The sequence below is a fragment of the Dasypus novemcinctus genome, chromosome 23 (assembly GCF_030445035.2).
Source record: "Dasypus novemcinctus isolate mDasNov1 chromosome 23, mDasNov1.1.hap2, whole genome shotgun sequence".
Taxonomy (NCBI): domain Eukaryota; kingdom Metazoa; phylum Chordata; class Mammalia; order Cingulata; family Dasypodidae; genus Dasypus; species Dasypus novemcinctus.
Window position 1 is genome coordinate 38,074,073 of NC_080695.1, and position 17,339 is coordinate 38,091,411.

The 17,339-nt window shown below is 43.8% G+C and overlaps 1 protein-coding gene across 6 annotated transcripts in view; it reads left to right on the forward strand.

The window, feature by feature from the left end:
• The window catches only part of COG7 (component of oligomeric golgi complex 7), a 119,621-nt gene that overhangs the window by 99,256 nt on the left and 3,026 nt on the right, over positions 1–17,339 (forward strand). For 4 of the 6 annotated variants that reach the window (XM_004453792.4, XM_023587492.2, XM_071211246.1 and 1 more), the window contains 2 exons: positions 12,104–12,247; positions 14,819–16,147. In XM_004453792.4, the coding sequence (XP_004453849.1) occupies positions 12,104–12,247; positions 14,819–14,985 (311 nt within the window). In that variant the 3' untranslated portion in view covers positions 14,986–16,147. Of the gene's footprint in view, positions 1–12,103; positions 12,248–14,818; positions 16,148–17,339 lie in introns of those variants that run through there. The other 2 variants (XM_023587493.2, XM_058286276.2) reach the window with 1 other exon arrangement.

Here is a 17,339-nt window from a genome sequence, read left to right on the forward strand (position 1 = left end):
AATATACTTTTTATTTTTTTAAAAGATACTTAGAACACACAAAATGTTACGCAAAAAAATATATGCCCCACTCCCCTCTTTTCCCACCCTTCCCCATATTTTTTTTAATAAGAGTTACTATTTTTTTAAAAAAAGATTTATTTATTTATTTATTTATTTATTTTTAAAGATTTATTTATTTATTTAATTTCCCCCCTTCCCCTGGTTGTCTGTTCTTGGTGTCTATTTGCTGTGTCTTGTTTCTTTGTCCGCTTCTGTTGTCGTCAGCGGCACGGGAAGTGTGGGCGGCGCCATTCCTGGTCAGGCTGCTCTTTCTTTTCACGCTGGGCGGCTTTTCCTCACGGGCGCACTCCTTGCGCGTGGGGCTCCCCCACGCGGGGGACACCCTTGCGTGGCACGGCACTCCTTGCGCGCATCAGCACTGCGCATGGCCAGCTCCACACGGGTCAAGGAGGCCCGGGGTTTGAACCGAGGACCTCCCATATGGTAGACGGACGCCCTAACCACTGGGCCAAAGTCCGTTTCCCTTATTTATTTATTTATTTATTTTTCTGCCCTCCCCACCCCCCACCCCGGTTGTCTGTTCTCTATGTCTATTTGCTGGGTCTTCTTTGTCTGCTTCTTTTGTCATCAGCGGCATAGGAATCTGTGTTTCTTTTTGTTGTGTCATCTTGTTGTGTCAGCTGTCCATGTGGGTGGAGCCATTCTTAAGCAGGCTGCACTTTCATGTTGGGCGGCTCTCCCTACAGGGTGCACTCCTTGCGCGTGGGGCTCCCCTATGCGGGGACACCCCTGCGTGGCATGGCACTTCCCGCGCGCATCAGCGCTGCGGGTGGGCCAGCTCCACATGGGTCTAGGAGGCCCGGGGCCTGAACTGCGGACCTCCCATGTGGTAGATGGATGCCCCAACCACTGGGCCAAGTCCGCCGCCACCCTTCCCCATATTAACAGCTTCTTTCATTAGTGTGGTATATTCATTGCAATTGATGAACACATTTGGAGCATTACCACTAAGCATTGATTATAGTTTACATTGTAGTTTACACTCTCTCCCACTCAATTCTGTAAGTTATGTAGGATATATAATGGCCTGTATCTGTCATTGCAATGTAATTCAGGACAATTCTAAGTCCTGAAAATGCCCCCATATTACACCTCTTTTTCCCTCTCTCTACTTTAAGCATCGCCAGTGGCCAGTGACTCCACATCAATGATGTAATTTCTTCCATTGCTAAAATCATAATAAGTCTGTAGTAGAATACTAGTATGTCCACTCTATTCCGTATTTTTTTTCCCCAATCCTGAGGATTCTGGGATGGTGATGCCCACTCCACCTCTAACTGATAGGTGGCCTTGATTCCATATGCCTGATGGATAGGACTTCTGGCTTGCAGTTGTAGACTCTCTCAGTGCCCAGGTATGGTGGTTGTCCATCCTCACCTCCTTGTTACTTGTCCTGGGTGAGTCCAGTGAACTGGAGAGTAGGTGTTGCAACTCTGCTGGGGCTCAGGGCCCAGCTGGCACATGGACAGCCCAAAGATTCAACTCTTTTGGATGTATACCAACCAACTCTAGCACCAACTATAGATTCAAATAGAAGGGACAGAAGAGGCATGTGTAGAGAAGTCACAACTGAGTCCAACTCTTGTCACATTGGGGAGCACAAACTCTAAAGTAGGGCCCATTGGCAAGGCACCAGACTCCAAAGCTATCTGCCTTGACTGTAGGACCTGGGTGTATCTCCAATGACCTCAGAAGCCCCACTATTTGGGGTAATATCTACTTTGACAGTCTATGAGATCCTGCTGAGTCGTGCATAAGCGTTACCTCTGGGATGACCTCCTGACTCACTTTGAAGTCTCTTAGCCATATAAACCCTTTTGTCTTTACCTTTACCCCCTTTTATTCAAGGTCTTTTTCCAGTTGCATTGTTAGTTGGTGCTTGGTAGTAATCCTTTGGTGCCAGGGAGGCTCATTCCCAGGAACCATGCCCTACACAGGGGGAAAGGTAATGCATTTATATGCTGAATTTGTCATAGAGAGAGGCCATATTTGAGCAACAAAAGGAGGCTCTCAGGAGGCAGCTTTTAGGCACCCTATAGCACTACGCTAAATTGCCATTTCAAGAGCAAAGGCAAGGGCCCATCAACAGACCAACCTTCTTCACTAGTCATTGCTCTACACTTCGGGGATTGTTGCTGTTCCATTAGAGAATGTGACAGAGCTCCCCAAGATGGGAATGCAGTATTCTGTCAGTTATTGTGTGAATCTCCACCCACTGTGACAATGCCCCATGAACATTTGAACACATTTATATACCTTGTATGTATGCCTAGGTGAACCTCCTCCCATGTATCCCCCATCATTGACACCCCACACCAATTATCCTTCCCTGCCACAGTTGTAACCCTTCTGCGGTCCAAAACTTCTTCAAAAACGAAGCCAAGAATATCGTCAAATACAATTAATAGGAAAATAAAATAATAATGATAGGTTTAAACATAAAATATATAATAATTTAGAAAAAGAACTAAAATAAAATTTAAAAATTAAGATATTAAAAAAATAATGAAAAAAATTTTTTGACGTTTTGTCTTTCATCACTGTAAGATCTGTTGTCTTTTATGTTCAGCAACGTTTTATTCCATTTATTCCCCCAGTATCTTACTTTTTTTCATATTGTCTTCAAAGAAGTTTTAGGTCACAGTAAAGTCACATACAGAACACAGGGGTCTCCCATAGACCTAACATCTTCCCCCTTTTCTCCCTTCCCTTATCAATAACCTTTTTGTATGTGGATGATATATGTGTTACAACTGATGTACAACTATTGAAACATAGCCAATACCCTCGTCAGTGGTTTACATTATGGTCTATACTCTAGACCATACACTTTTATAAGATTTTGAAGAAATTGCACATGGCCTGTATCCATCATTGCAAGATCAAGCAGAATACTTCCATTGCCCCCTAAATACCCCCTCTTCCATCTACTTGATTCCTCCCTTCCTGTAATAAGTTTTAAGATCAGGCGTCTTCCAACTTCATTCTTCTTTTACAAGATGGCTGTGGTTATTCAGGGCCCCATACCCTTCCATATAAATTTGATAACTGGCTCTTCCATTTCTGCAAAGAAAGCTTTTGGAATTTTGATTGGGATTGTGTTGAATCTGTAAATCATTTTTGGTAGAACTGATATCTTGATATTTATGGAACATGGACTTCCATTTATTTAGGTCTTCTTTAATTTCTTTTAGCAGTATTTCATAGTTTTCTTTGTATAAGTCCTTGACATCCTTGGTTAGATTTATTCCTAGAATTTGATTCTTTTAGTTGCTATTGTGAATGTAATTTTTTCTTGATTTCTTCTTCTGACTATTCATTGCTAGTACATAGAAACACTACCAATTGTTGCTTGTTGATCTTGTACCTTGTCACTTTGCTGAATTCGTTTATTAGCTCTAGGAGCCATGTTGTGGATTTTGCAGGATATGCTGCATAGAGGACCATGTCGTCTGCAAATAGGGAGAGTTCTACTTCTTTACCAATTTGGATGCCTTTTATTTATTTTTCTTGCCTAATTGTTCTGGCAAGAACTTCCAGTGAAATGTTGAGTAAAACTGGTGATGGTGGGCATCTTTGTCTTGTTCCTCATCTTTAAAGGAAAGCTTTCAGTCTTTTACCATTAAGTACAGTTTAGCTGTGGGCTTTTCATATATGCCCTTTATCATGTTGAAGAAGTTTCCTTCTATTCCTTGTGCTCTATGTTTTTATCAAGAAGGGATGCTGGATTTTTAAAATGCCTTTCCTGCATGTACTGAGATGATCATGTGATATCCCTCCCTTAATTCTGTTAATGTGATGTATTACATTAATGGATTTTCTTATGTTGAACCAACCTTGCACACCAGGGATAAATCCTACTTGATCTTGGTTTATAATTCTTTTGATATGCTGTTGGATTCTGTTTGACAGTATTTTTTCCAGGATTTTTACATCTATATTCGTAAGATACATTGGTTGGTAATTTTCTTGTGGTATCTTTTTCTAGCTTTGGTATGAGGGTGATGTTGGCCTTGTAGAATGATTTAGAAAGTGTTCCCTCCTTGTATTAGTCAGCCAGAGGGGTGCTGATGCAAGTATCAGAAGTCTGTTGGCTTTTATAAAGGGTATTTATTTGGAGTTAAAAGCTTACAGTCACAAGGCCCTAAAGAGTCTAACTCATGGTTACTTCCTTACCAAATTCTCTTGCCACATGTTGAAGCAAGATGGTAGGTGACATCTGTGAGGGTTCAGCCTTCCTCTTCCTCTTAAAGCTCCATGGGTCCAGCTTCTTCTGATCTCAGCTGTGGGCTGGCATAAGACTTGTCTCTCTTCCCAGTGCTCATTTCTTTCCAGAATCAGCTGCTCTGGTCTCTTAAGGTCAGCTGTAAACTATCAGGTTCATCTTTCTTCCCAGGACTGTAAGATCCTCTTTGTATTTCTCTGTATGTCTACTTCCGTGTGAGAGTCTGTTTTATCAGCCCACCAAGGGGGCAGGCACTCAACACTGTGTTGTTCTGTAATGATGTGGTTGAATCAAGCCCTAATCTTAGCATAATTTAATCAGACATCCCAACTGAATCTAATACAATCAAAGGGTTATCACACTCAGGAGAACAGAGCAGTTTATAAACAATCTATATTTCTTTTTGGAGTTCATAAATAATATCAAACTGCCACACTCCTTTTCAGTTTTTTGGTAGAATTTGAGCAGAATTGGAGTTAAGTCTTTTTGGAATGTTTGGTATATTTCCCCTGTGAAGCTGTCTGGTCCTGGACTCTTCTTTGTTGGGAGGTTTTTGATTACCTATTCAGTCTCTTTACCAGTGATTGGTTTGTGGAGATCTATTTTTTCTTGAGTCAGTTTAGGTAGTTTGTGTCTTTCTAAATTAAAAATCTAATTTATTGGCGTACTCTTGTTCATAGTATTTTCTTTTTTTTTAAGATTTTATTTTCATTTATTTAATTCCCCTCCCCTCCCCCGGTTGTCTGTTCTCTGTGTCTTTTTGCTGCGTCTTGTTTCTTTGTCCGCTTCTGTTGTCGTCAGCGGCACGGGAAGTGTGGGCGGCGCCATTCCTCGGCAGGCTGCTCCCTCCTTCGCGCTGGGCGGCTCTCCTTATGGGTGCACTCCTTGCACGTGGGGCTCCCCTACGCGGGGGACACCCCTGTGTGGCACGGCACTCCTTGCGCACATCAGCACTGCGCATGGGCCAGCTCCACACGGGTCAAGGAGGCCCGGGGCTTGAACCGCGGACCTCCCATGTGGTAGACCGACGCCCTAACCACTGGGCCAAAGTCGGTTTCCCATAGTATTTTCTTATAGTCATTTTTATTTCAGCAGGGTCAGTAGTAATGTCCCCCTATTCATTTCTGATTTTAGGCATTTTAGTCCTGTTTTTTTCTTTATCAGTGTAGTATAAAGGTTTGTCAACTTTATTGATCTTTTCAAAGAACTAACTTTTGTTTTGTTGTTTCTCTGTTCCATTTATCTCTGCTCTAATCTTTGTTATTTCATCCCTTCTGCTGGCTTTGGTTTTAGTTTGGTCTTCTTTTTCTAATTCCTACTGCTTTGAGGTTAGTTCTCTGATTTGAGGTTTTTCTTCTTTTTTAATGTAAGCCTTTAGAGCTATACATTTCTCTCAGCACTGCCTTTGCTGCATCGCATGAATTTTAATTTGTATTTTCATTTTCATTTGCCTCAAGATATTTCCTATATTCCCTTTTGGTTTCCTTTTTAACCCATTGGTTGTTTAAGAATGTTGCTTAATTTCAACATATTTTTGAATTTTACCTTTCTCCCTCTGTTATTAATTTCAAGATTCATTCCATTGTGGTGAAGAAGATATATTGTATGTCTTCAATACTTTTTAATTTATTAAGACTTATTTTGTCACCTAAGATGTGGTCTCTCCTGGAAAATGATCCATGTACACTCGAGAAGAATGTGTATTCTGTTGTTGGTTGAAGTGTCCTATATATATCTGTTAGATCTAATTTGTTTAGAGTGTTGTTCAAGTCTTAACTTTCCTTATTGATCTTCTGACGAGAAGTTGTATGCATTATTGAAAGTGATACATTAAAATCTCCTACTATTAATGTAGAACTGTCACTTTCTCCTTTCAAATCTGTCAGTATTTGCTTCACATATTTTGGTCCTATTGTTAGGTACATACATATTTATAATTGTAACATCTTATTGAATTGACCCCTTATCAGTATATAATGACCTTCCTTTTCCCTTGTGACTGTTTTTGACTTAAAGTCTGTTTTATCTGATATTAGTATAGCTACTCCAGCTTTTTTTTAACAAACCAGTTTTATTGCTACATATTAATAAAGCATAAATTCATCCAATGTGTACAATCAATGTTATTTGATGTAATTACATAGTTGTGCATTCATCACTTTCTTGCTCTGTCTTGATTACTACTTGCATGGTGTTTTTTTTCCCAACCTTTCACTTTTAACTTAGTTGTGGCTTTGAATTTCAGGTAGTCTCTTTCAGACAGCATATAGTTAGGTCATGCTTTTTTATCCATTCTGCCAGTCTCTGCCTTTTTATTGGAGAGTTTAATCCATTTACATTTAAAGTCACTACTGATAATGCAGGGATTTTTTCTGCCATTTAGCTATTTAGCTTTTGTAAGTCTTATACCTTTTTTGTTCCTCAATTCTTCCATTAATGTCTACTTTTATATTTACTTGTTTTTTTGTGTGTTGTACCATATTGAGTGCCTTCTCTTTACTCTCTGGATATATTTTCATTTATTTTCTTTCTGGTTAAAATGTAATATCCTAGGGGAGCAGATGTAGCTCAGTGGTTGAATGCCTCCTTCCCATATATGAGGTCCCGGGTTCAATCTCTGGTACCTCCTAAAAAAAGAAATATCCTAAATGTATGACAATCATATTTGCTTTGATTCCAACTTGACTTAAGTAGCATTTTTCTTATACCTCTCTGTCCCCCTACTTTTCTGTACTTGTTTCCTTTTATGTCCAAAAACCATAGATTTCTCATTACTTTTTATGCATTTGCCTTTTAGCATCTTTAGGAAATAAGAAGTAGAGTTACTTATCAAGCAATACAATACAATAATACTGGCATTCATAAATTACCCAATGGTTACCTAATCAGCATTCTTTATTTCTTTATGCTGCTTTGAACTTCTGTCTAGTGTCCTTTCCTTTCAGTCTAAAGAACTACTGTAGCATTATTTATAGGGCAGATCTAGTAGTGATGAACTTCCACAGCTTTTGTTTATCTGGGAATGTCTTTTTTATTTTTTATTTTTTATTTTTATTTTTATTATCTGGGAATGTCTTAATCTCACCTTTTTGAAAGAAAATCTCACTGATTATAAAATTCTTGGTGGGCACTTGTTTTCTTTTATCACTCTCTATATTTCAACACATTGTTGTTGTTTTTTTCCCCCTAGGAGGTCCCTGGGACCTTATACATGTGAAGCAGGTGCTCAGCCACTGAGCTATATCCGCTCCCCAACTTTTTACATTAAAACATTTAGAAACATTTTCTTATAGACATTTTCTCTACAAAGGTAGAGGGAATAGAACAATGGAGTTCTTAGGACTCATCATCTCCAAGAATGGTTCTTATTTCATATATTACTCTCACATTTTTTGCTAGAGTATTTAAAACAACCCCAGACATCACAAATACCTCGTAATGTGTCTCTCATAAATAAAGATTAAATTATTTAGTCAGATAACCATAGTGCTCTGTATACTGTCTATCATATCAAGAAGAACATATTTTCTTATTGCTCTACTAAATATATATATTTATGGATATAGAGACCATGGCGTAGTTTTCATTTAAATTTGTTTGTTCATTCATTTATTCATTCGTTCATTTAACAAATTTTTTTGATTGCCTGCTCTGAGCTAGGCACTGGGTTGGGCATTGTTAAGATGGAAAAACTTCCAGGCCTTAAGTTAAATTTTAACATTGGTTGAAAACACAACAATAAGAAGCCAAGGTGGGTATTTCTTTTTTCTTTTTTCTCTTTCAACATTTTATTATGAGAATTTTCAAACATATAGAACCTTGAGGAAAAAAATCAATGAGCACTCATTAATAATTTGGGTATTTCTAGCATTTTAACACTGCAAGTTTTGAGAAGTAGATGGCAAACAGCCATAACAGCTTTATAAATGGAGCAAATGGCTTTTTTTCTAAGAGATGTGATGAGTGGAAGAGAAGTTTAAGAATCTTGAATGGGGAAATGGATGTAGCTCAAGTGATAAGGCCTCTGCCTACCATATGGGAGGACCTGGGTTCGATCCCTGGGGCCTCCTGGTGAAAAAGAAGAAGACGAAGTGTGCCTGTGTGGTGAGCCAGTGCCCATGTGGTAAGCTGAGTGCCTGCGCGGTGAGCCAAGTACTCACGTGGTGAGTCAAGTGCCTGTGTGGCAAGTTGAGTGCCCATGTGGGTGCCTGCGTGGTGAGCTTGTGTCCGTGCGATGAGCCAGTGACCATGCGGCAAGCCGAGTGCCCAAGTGGTGGGCCAGTGCCTGCACAAATGTGTCATGGAGCAAGATGGTGACGCAACAAAGAAAAAAGAGAGACAAAGGGGAGAGTCAAGGTGAAGCATGGCAGAGACCAGGAACTGAGGTGGTGCAATTGACAGGGAACCTCTTTCCACATCAGAGATTCCCCCGGATCAAATCCCAGTGACTCCTAGAGGAGAAAGACGAGAAGAGAAGACAAAAAAAAGAGAAATAGATACAACACATCACACAGCTAATGGACACAGACACAAGAACAGCAGGGCAGCAGAGGGAAGGGAAGAAAAAAAAAAGAATCTTTGTGCCTGTTTTTCTTATAAGCAAGAACTTTGGGAAAGTTAAAGTGATGTGTTCAAGGAAAGTCATTTGCAGGAAAACTCCAATCTGTGTCCTTTCGTGGTCCTTTTCCATAGTGGTGTTTCCACGTTTGGGCTGGCGGTGGGAAGGAGGCCTTTTGGAGGGAGGGGATATGGAATTGTGATTTTGTATTGAGGATGCAAGTATAGCCCACTTCTTCTGGCTTGGATCATGGGCTGATGGAGGTGGCTCCTGTGCTGGGCTGGCAGGGGCAGGTACAAGGAGCCTCCACTGGTGCATCTGATAGGTGAGTGCAGGCTTACTGACAGTGGCCGCTGCATGGTGGAGCCGCATGAGGCGCTCAGAAGAGCTAGCCCTGCTGGGAGCATGATTCAGGAAGAAACTACCTTTAGCCTCCTTGAAAGTGGTTGTGGCCAGATGATTCCCAAAATCAAACACAAAAGTTGGAGTAAGGCTGACTCCAGCACTTTATCTGCCTGGCTTTCTTGAGATTCTGCCTCCATTTCCTCATTCTTGCCCTTCCCTCTGATGAATTGTGTCCCTGCTTGCTTCACCCCCTTTATTAATCAGCCAAAGGGGTGTTGATGCAAGATACCAGAAATTGGTTGGTTTTTATAAAGGGTATTTATTTGGGGTAGGAACTTACAGATACCAGGCCATAAAGCTTAAATTACTTCCCTCACCAAGGTCTATTTTCACGTGTTGGAGCAAGATGGCTGCTGACATCTGCGAGGTTTCAGGCTTCCTGGATTCCTTCCTCCTTTCCAGGGTCTTGCTTCTCTTTGGGTTCAAGATTCCTTTCTTCCTGGGGCTTGTTTCTCTTTCCTCTGTGTGCTTACTTCCTGGGGCACCAGCTTAAGACTTCAGCATCGAACTTCAACATCAAAACTCCAACATCAAAACTCCAACATTAAGAACCCTTGCCTCTGTCCTTTGCCGTGCCTTTTATCTGTGAGTCCCCTCCCCTTGGTGGCATGGCCCAGTCAAAGCAGCAGTCATGACTCAATCACGCCCCGGTACAGACCAGATCACAAACAATCTTATATCTATTTTTGGAACTGATAACCATATCAAATTACTACACATCCCAAAACCTACAGAATAAATCTAAACTCCTCCCTTCCTGGCATTTGGGTCTCTTTTTAATCTGGCCCAATAAAGGCATGTATCCTCATCTGCCCTCTCCCCTGCCTTCCTTTTATACTTGTCCCCATGTGCTCACATTCCAGCCACTCACAAGGTTTTTTTCCTTAATTTTAAAATAGCTTCTTTTTTTTTTTTTTTCTGATTAAAAATCTGCCACCCAGAGAATGGAGACTTATTCCTTAGTGGGTAAAGAGTTTTTCTTTTGGGCAATGAAAAAGTTTTAATAATGGAAGGTGGTGATGATAGCACAACATTGTAAAAGTAATGCTACTTAACTGCAAATGCCTGCCCATCCATTCTGCATCCAGGGTGGGTGCCTCGGCTGCCTCTTGCTTTCGACCTGGTGCTCTCTTGAGGTGTGTCCTCAGTCTCTCGTTTCCATTTCTCTTATGCATTCATTTTTATGCCTTCAGCTTTTAACTCCATCCCACCATCTCATGAGTGGCTCTGGCCCATTGTGGTAAGCTTTTTCTGGGTCTTCTACCATCAGATCAGAGTCAGTGGTAATGAAGTTTGTCCCCCAAATGCGGTCTGGCCATGTGACAACCAGCCTCTCAGTGTCCAAGGTGGTAACTCTAAGTCTTATTAAGATGTCTTCATTATCACCAAGCCCTGTTTTGTTTAATCTTCCACTTGTATTTGTTGCACAGATGTTATATAAAACAATTAGACTGCAATTTATAAAGAAAAGAAATCATTATGTCCCCACCATTGAACACATTGGTTTTCCATTTTCTCATGTGTCCTTCTGGATCCACTGTATATGTAGACAGTGTTTTATATGTAGCTTCATTTTCTATATTATCATTATTACTATTTTTTTTGTTAATTACTTTCATTATTACTATCAGTAGTAGTAGCATTTTCTTATCTTATTAAAGTTTTTCACTGTCTATCCTCATAGTGATTTTTTTTTTTTTTTTTTTTTAATGTTGCCTCTTTACCTAGGAAATCCAGCCAGGCCCTTCTCTCTCTTGCCTGACGGCTGCTCCATCTCCCCTTCACACTGACATGGGCGTTTCATATAATATCCCTGCTCGGACACCTCTCTCCAGTTATTTCCTGTCTCCTACCACATGCCATCTTTTCGGGGTTCCCCCCATGACCTGGCCCTATCTGCTCAACAGTTTATTTCCCAGGGCTCCCAGGACTCTCACTTTGTAATAATTATAGCACCAGTAACTCCCAGGTATTGAGCACTGACTGGGTCAGGCCCCACACCGATGTCTCCATGTGTGTCCTCTAATTCCCACAGCAGCCCTGTAAAGGCAGGACTATTGTCTCCTGTTCACAGGTGGTTAAAAAAACAACAACCCAGTCTCTGAGAACTTAGGTGATGCCCAACACGTTAGTGGAGAGTAGTTGACTTTGAACCCAAGTCTCACTTCTGATCTGATACCTGTGCCTTCCCTACTGGCTGCCTTTCAGCCCTCAGTTGGCTGCCATCTGCCCTGTTCTCCACCTTGGCCAACTCTCCCACTTTCTCACTCTTGACCTTGAGCTCCCCTCTTCCTGGGTCTACCTCCTGTCCTCCCCATCCCCCCGTTGGCAGAAATCCTACTAGCCTGCATGTTGATCTCAATCCCCAGGCCTGTGGGGACTTCTCAGTTATTCAGCCTCCCCTGATTGCTGCTTTTTCTGAATCCCTATTGTACTTGGTCAATATCTGTTGACTGGGAAGCAGACTTGGCCCAATGGATAGGGCATCCACCTACCACGTGGGAGGCCAGGAGTTCAAACCCCGGGCCTCCTTGACCTGTGTGGAGCTGGCCCATGTGCAGTGCTGATGCGTGCAGGGAGTACCATGCCACGCAGGGGTGTTCCCCACGTAGGGGAACCCCACGCTCAAGGAGTATGCCCCGTAAGGAGAGCCACCCAGCGCAAAAGAAAGTGCAGCCTGCTCATGAATGGCACCACACACATGGAGAGCTGACACAACAAGATGACACAATAATTCCCTGGCCTGTTTGTGCACCCAGTGCCTAGAAGAGCTCAGTATAGTCTGTTGACTGGTGGGTCCTTCCTGAGTAGGTTCTGTGTTTCTGTGGTGACCTCCTTCTCTCACTTTCCAGGGGATGATTTGCCTGAGCTGGACAACATGGCTGACAACTGGCTGGGCTCAATTGCCAGAGCCACAATGCAGACCTACTGCGACGTGATCCTCCAGATCCCTGAGCTGACCCCTCATTCCACCAAGCAGCTGGCCACTGACATTGGTGAGTCCCCACAGGGCCGACATGGGGATGGGGGAGGAAGCATAACTCTTTCCCATTGCAGCTGCCAGAGCCCTGCCCAGGCTCTGCCCAGGAATCCTGCCCCAAGTCAACTCTTAACTTCTACTTGGGATCTCATTGTAAAGCCTGTTTAAAATGTTCATTCTCCAAGCTCCACCCCCAGATGGTCTGATTTAATAAGTCTGGGTTGAACAGTGTCCCAGGGGATTTTCATAGGTACATACCATTAAGAGGCGCTTCACTGAGGTGAGTTAAAATGAGTCACACAGACTCAGCTCTGCTCTGCCCTGCCTTCTGCTCCATTTACCTAATAATTACCCAAACTAACGTTTGTTAAGCTCTCACCAGTACCAGGCACATGAGGCACTGAGCCCAGCCCTCACACCCATTCTCTCTAGCACTCCTTAGAACCTCCCTGAGGTGGGCTCTCTTATTTGTCTCCATTGTACTAATAAGGCAATGGAGGTACAGAACAGTTGCCTAAAAGGCCACACAGCTAGGGTCAAGGATCTCAGAATGCCAGACTGCCTCCCAACCCCTCTCCCCCCGCCCCTGCTCCTGCCTGTGCTAACCACAATAGGTCCTCACTGTGCAAGGGCTGCTCTGAGCTTGAGGTGCTGCTGGAGGGTGGCAGGGGAGTCTCCCTGTTTCTTGGTATCAGTTCATGACTTGCCTGTTCCTATCCTGAGACAGCTTTCAGACTGGTCTGTAGAGAGGATGGGAGAAGGCTTAAAGAGAAGCTCCCTGATGATCCCAGTCAGAGCTTTGACCTGCGTGTCCACAGTGCCAAGTTAGGCTCAACTCCACCCTCTTGTTTTGCAGAAGAAGAAATAGAAGTGATCGTGCCAGACAGACCTAGAACCCATTTCCCTGATATCTAACCCAAAATCATTTTATGCACTTACCAGAGAATAGCCAGCCTTTCCATCATTTCCCTGGGCTCAGTGTTCAGAGAAGAGAGACAAGGAAATGCAAGTGCTCTGTGGTGTACTGTTAGTATAGGCAGAAGCTTTGGGGAGAGCTTAAGTGAAGTGAGATTTGGGGATTGTCTACATTATTTCTTGCCTCCCTGTTAAGTGACCCCTCTAGATTCATTCATTTCCTCATTCAGCATTGATTGAGCATCTACCATGTTCCAGCCATAGTGTGAGGACTTATGGGGTACAGCAGAGTATTGGATAGTTCCTATCTTTATTGAGTTTACACTGTAAGGAAGTGAGTGAGGGTCTGGGAAGGAAAGGTCAATGTGTGAGTCTGCCTAGGTGTAGTACAATAGAGAGTGTAAAATCTGTAGTGATGCACACCCATCTCAAAGATGTTTAAATTAAACATTAAAACAAAGTGAAACAAAGCAAACACTGCTGGCCAAATAAAAACATCATGGCAGACTGTAGGCTCCCAGTCTCAGCTCCTGGCTTACACCCTGTGGCGCTCACAATTTTATGGACAAGCTTGGGAAGGAGACAGATGCCTGTTTGATTGGTGGCCCTTCCTAGGGAGCAGTTCCTCCTGAGTTGGATGTGGGTTAGACAGATGGCACTGAGCAGACATTTCCTGTGGGTCCTGCCCTAAGCTGGGCTCAACAGGAAGACACAAGGGAAAATACAGACCTTGCCTGGAGTTCCAGTCTTCCCAGAGAGAAGACTAACCCAGGCAGTAATCAGAAAGCACTGAGGGACCTCTGAGTGGTATGAGCAAGAAGAAGAAACTAGGTGGAAAACTTCTCTTAGGTTTGGGTTGTACTTGCCCAGGAAGGTGGAAGGAAAGACAGCACCCATTCATTGATCACCTGCTATACTTCAGGTGCTTTCACATAGTGGTTCCAGTTAATCCTCTTCACCATACTGCCTGATGGTATTAAGTGCACCGACAGGTGGAAGCAGACATGGTGAGATTGAGGGCTTCACCGAGGTCACACCCAGTTGTACCCAGGTTTCTTCTCCTTCTGTTCATGTTTCCTCCCACACTTGCCTGGTAGCTTTTTGACTACAGAGCCCTAGACCCGTTTTGGAATTCTCATCCACTTGTTCTGTAGTTAGACTCAAGAATCGGTATTTAACTAGTGCCCCAAGGGATTATTATCTAGAAAGTGTATGAAACCTGCCTTTTACCAGGCCACTGCCTAAGAAACTGCCTTTGTCTTCCTTGTGCGGTCTGATGGGAAGTTGTCAGTAGCTGCTCAAACAGGCTCATTTTTCTCCTGCTCTCTGGGTTCTCCACGGGGTCAATGGAACACACTGGGCAGCAGGGCTGGGAGTCCAGGAGACCCAATATGGAGAACTGGGTGAGGGCAGCTGGACATTTGGATTGGTGCCTGGATAGCTGTGTGTGTGTGTGTGTGTGTGTATGCGTGTGTCTGGCTGGGGGTGGAGGTGATGCTGGTAGTCCTTTATGAAATCAGAATTACTGGACTCAGGCATTCTCAAGTCTGACCTTACTTGAAAACCCCTCTGAGTTCAGGCCTGTCTGCCAAGTGCAGAACAGGCATAGAGGATTCAGGGGCTTGGGGGGACTGTCCGCCAGGTACTGAGTCTGGCAAACTCCCTCCCTCAGACTATCTGATCAACGTGATGGACGCCCTGGGACTGCAGCCGTCCCGCACCCTCCAGAACATCGTGACACTCTTGAAGGCCAAACCTGAGGATTACCGGCAGGTCGCCAAGGGCCTGCCCCGCCGCCTCGGCACCACGGTGGCTGCCATGCGCAGCGTGCATTACTGACCCACCGATCACCCGTTGGGGCTCCCAGCAATGCTCCAGCTGGGTTTGCTCTACAAGCCTACCAAGGATGAGGCAGAACTGGTTTTTATTTTTTTATTTTTTTATTTTTTATTTTTGAAGAATGATCCCCATTTATCAGCCAATATGAGCAATTATGGACATGTACAAAAGATATCAACAACAAAAAAAGAATATCCCATGCAAAAAAAAGTGATTAAATATCCACTTGCCAATTGAATGGCATTAGTTTACTGAAGTCCTAGGTTACTAACTTCAGAACTTTAGGCTTCTAGTTATAAAATAGATAGAACATTCATAAATCTGCTGTGAGGATTAAGTAATAACTTTTGAAAGTCACAGATGGAAGCAGTTTGGTAAATTCTTGGAAGCTGTGGGATGATACTTAACTAAAGGAGAGTCCACATGCCCTTGAGGACTGTGGAGGGAACTGGCAGCAGATGAAACTCCTGTCCTCATATCGACATGGTTTCCTTGGTGGGTAGATGGAGGCTTCTTTGCCTGACATATGTGAACATTCGAAGTCTACACTAAGTCCCTTGTTCAGAATGCATGCCTTGGAAGCAAGTGCAGGGCAGGATATCATCATCACAGAAATTAATAGGTTGGGTTCTGTTCTGTGAGTCAGCCTGTGCTCTCCAACAATTGTTTTAATAAATTTGGTGAGCTTGTGCTGAGAGTGGGAGGGCAGCTGGCAGAGGGAGGACACGGTTAATGGAAAGCGGGCAGAGACACCACCAGGGAAGGGGAGGAGAGGAAGTCTGGTAGGAAGCTCTCACCGCTTCCCCTGCTGTGAGGGTGTGGTGACCCCAGCCTCTGAGCAAGACCAGTGGAAACAGGGGATAATGGCAGAAGGACTCGCAGAGCATCTGTTGTCCTCATATCCAGGAGACAGTCTGCTGCTTTTCTCTCTCTGGGTATTGACCCAATCCCTTCAAACAAGGAAGTCCACTGATCTTTTGAAAGCAGTGAAGTGGCAGAGGATTTCTGAACTGGTTTTTAAAAGACTTGATTCATTTACATAATCTAAAAAATTTGTAAATTAGAGGGATATTATTTATTAGAGAGGACTTTTTGGATGATTTTTAAAAGAACAAGCTGATCTTAAAAATGGAATGAATAAAGACCAAATGAAAATGGGCCATCCTCTTGCCTCTTGCCTCTTGCCCTTCGGTGAGTGCTTGCATGCTGTCCAGGAGCTGGTGGTGCTGTGGGCCCTGGGGATGGGGCCGTGGAAGATTCATGCTTTCATGGAGTGCCCGGTCAGTGGGGGTGGGAGGGTGGGAGAGAAAGAGACAACAGCTGAAGAAGAGCCTTGCAATCATCAGCGATAGGGAAAAGAGGGTGCTGAGGGTGGGAGAGAGCAGAGGCTCAGATGGTCAGGCAACACTGAGGCCTACAGGCAGAGCGGCCAGGCTGGCAGAGGGCATAGCCTAGTCCAGGCCCTGAACCCTGGCCAAGATGAGCCAGGGTGGCTGGAGCTGGGGGGCTGTGAGGAAAGAAGGTGAGAGGAAGTGGGGGCTGATCATACAGGGTCTTGTTAAGGAGTTTGGCTGAAAATTCATGGGATGATGTGAATTTTTTGTGTATGTGTCTCTTAAGATCACATTTAGCTACAAGTAACAGAAACATACATGGCAAGTGCTTAAACAAATGGAATTTATTTTTCTTGGGAGCAAGAAGTCCAGTAGTGGGGGCTGCCAATTCAGTGACTGGATGGGTCAGGGCTGGCCTCTCTGGGATCTCAGCCCGACCCCATGCTGGGTGACGCTCCCACACTCAGGGTAGAGGAGAGGCTTTGGGAGTGGCAGAGCAGCGGTGTTTTTCTGTTATCTCAGGAGAGCAAAGGCTTTCCCAGCAGCTCCCCCAGCCGGCTTTCCCCTAGGTCTCCCTGGCATTTCAGAATCACAACGAACCTCCCTGACTGCGAGGGAGGTTTGGGGGGTGGGGGCCAGCTTTCCCAGCCTCAGGACTGTGAGCTGTCAGCTGACAGCTCTTGGCGTGCAAGGTAGGATGTTGAGCAGCTCCCCACTTCTGTCCTCCAGAGCAGCAGGAGTCCTCTAGGTGTGACAACCAAAACTGTCTCCAGAACTGTATCTAAGGGGTAAAATCACCTCGGATTTATTGCCTGGGCTAGGCCCATTGCTGCAGGGAAGGAGAGGGAATGCCAACACACCACTGGTTGAAATAGAACACTTGGTACCTTCCTAGGGCTTGGCTAAGCTTCTCTCTGTACCATCTCACTTGGATGGCCTCAGATGCCTTAGGGGCTAACCTAACCCTCTTTTACACACATAGAAACAGGTTTGCAGGGGTTTATGGAACTTGGCCAAGCC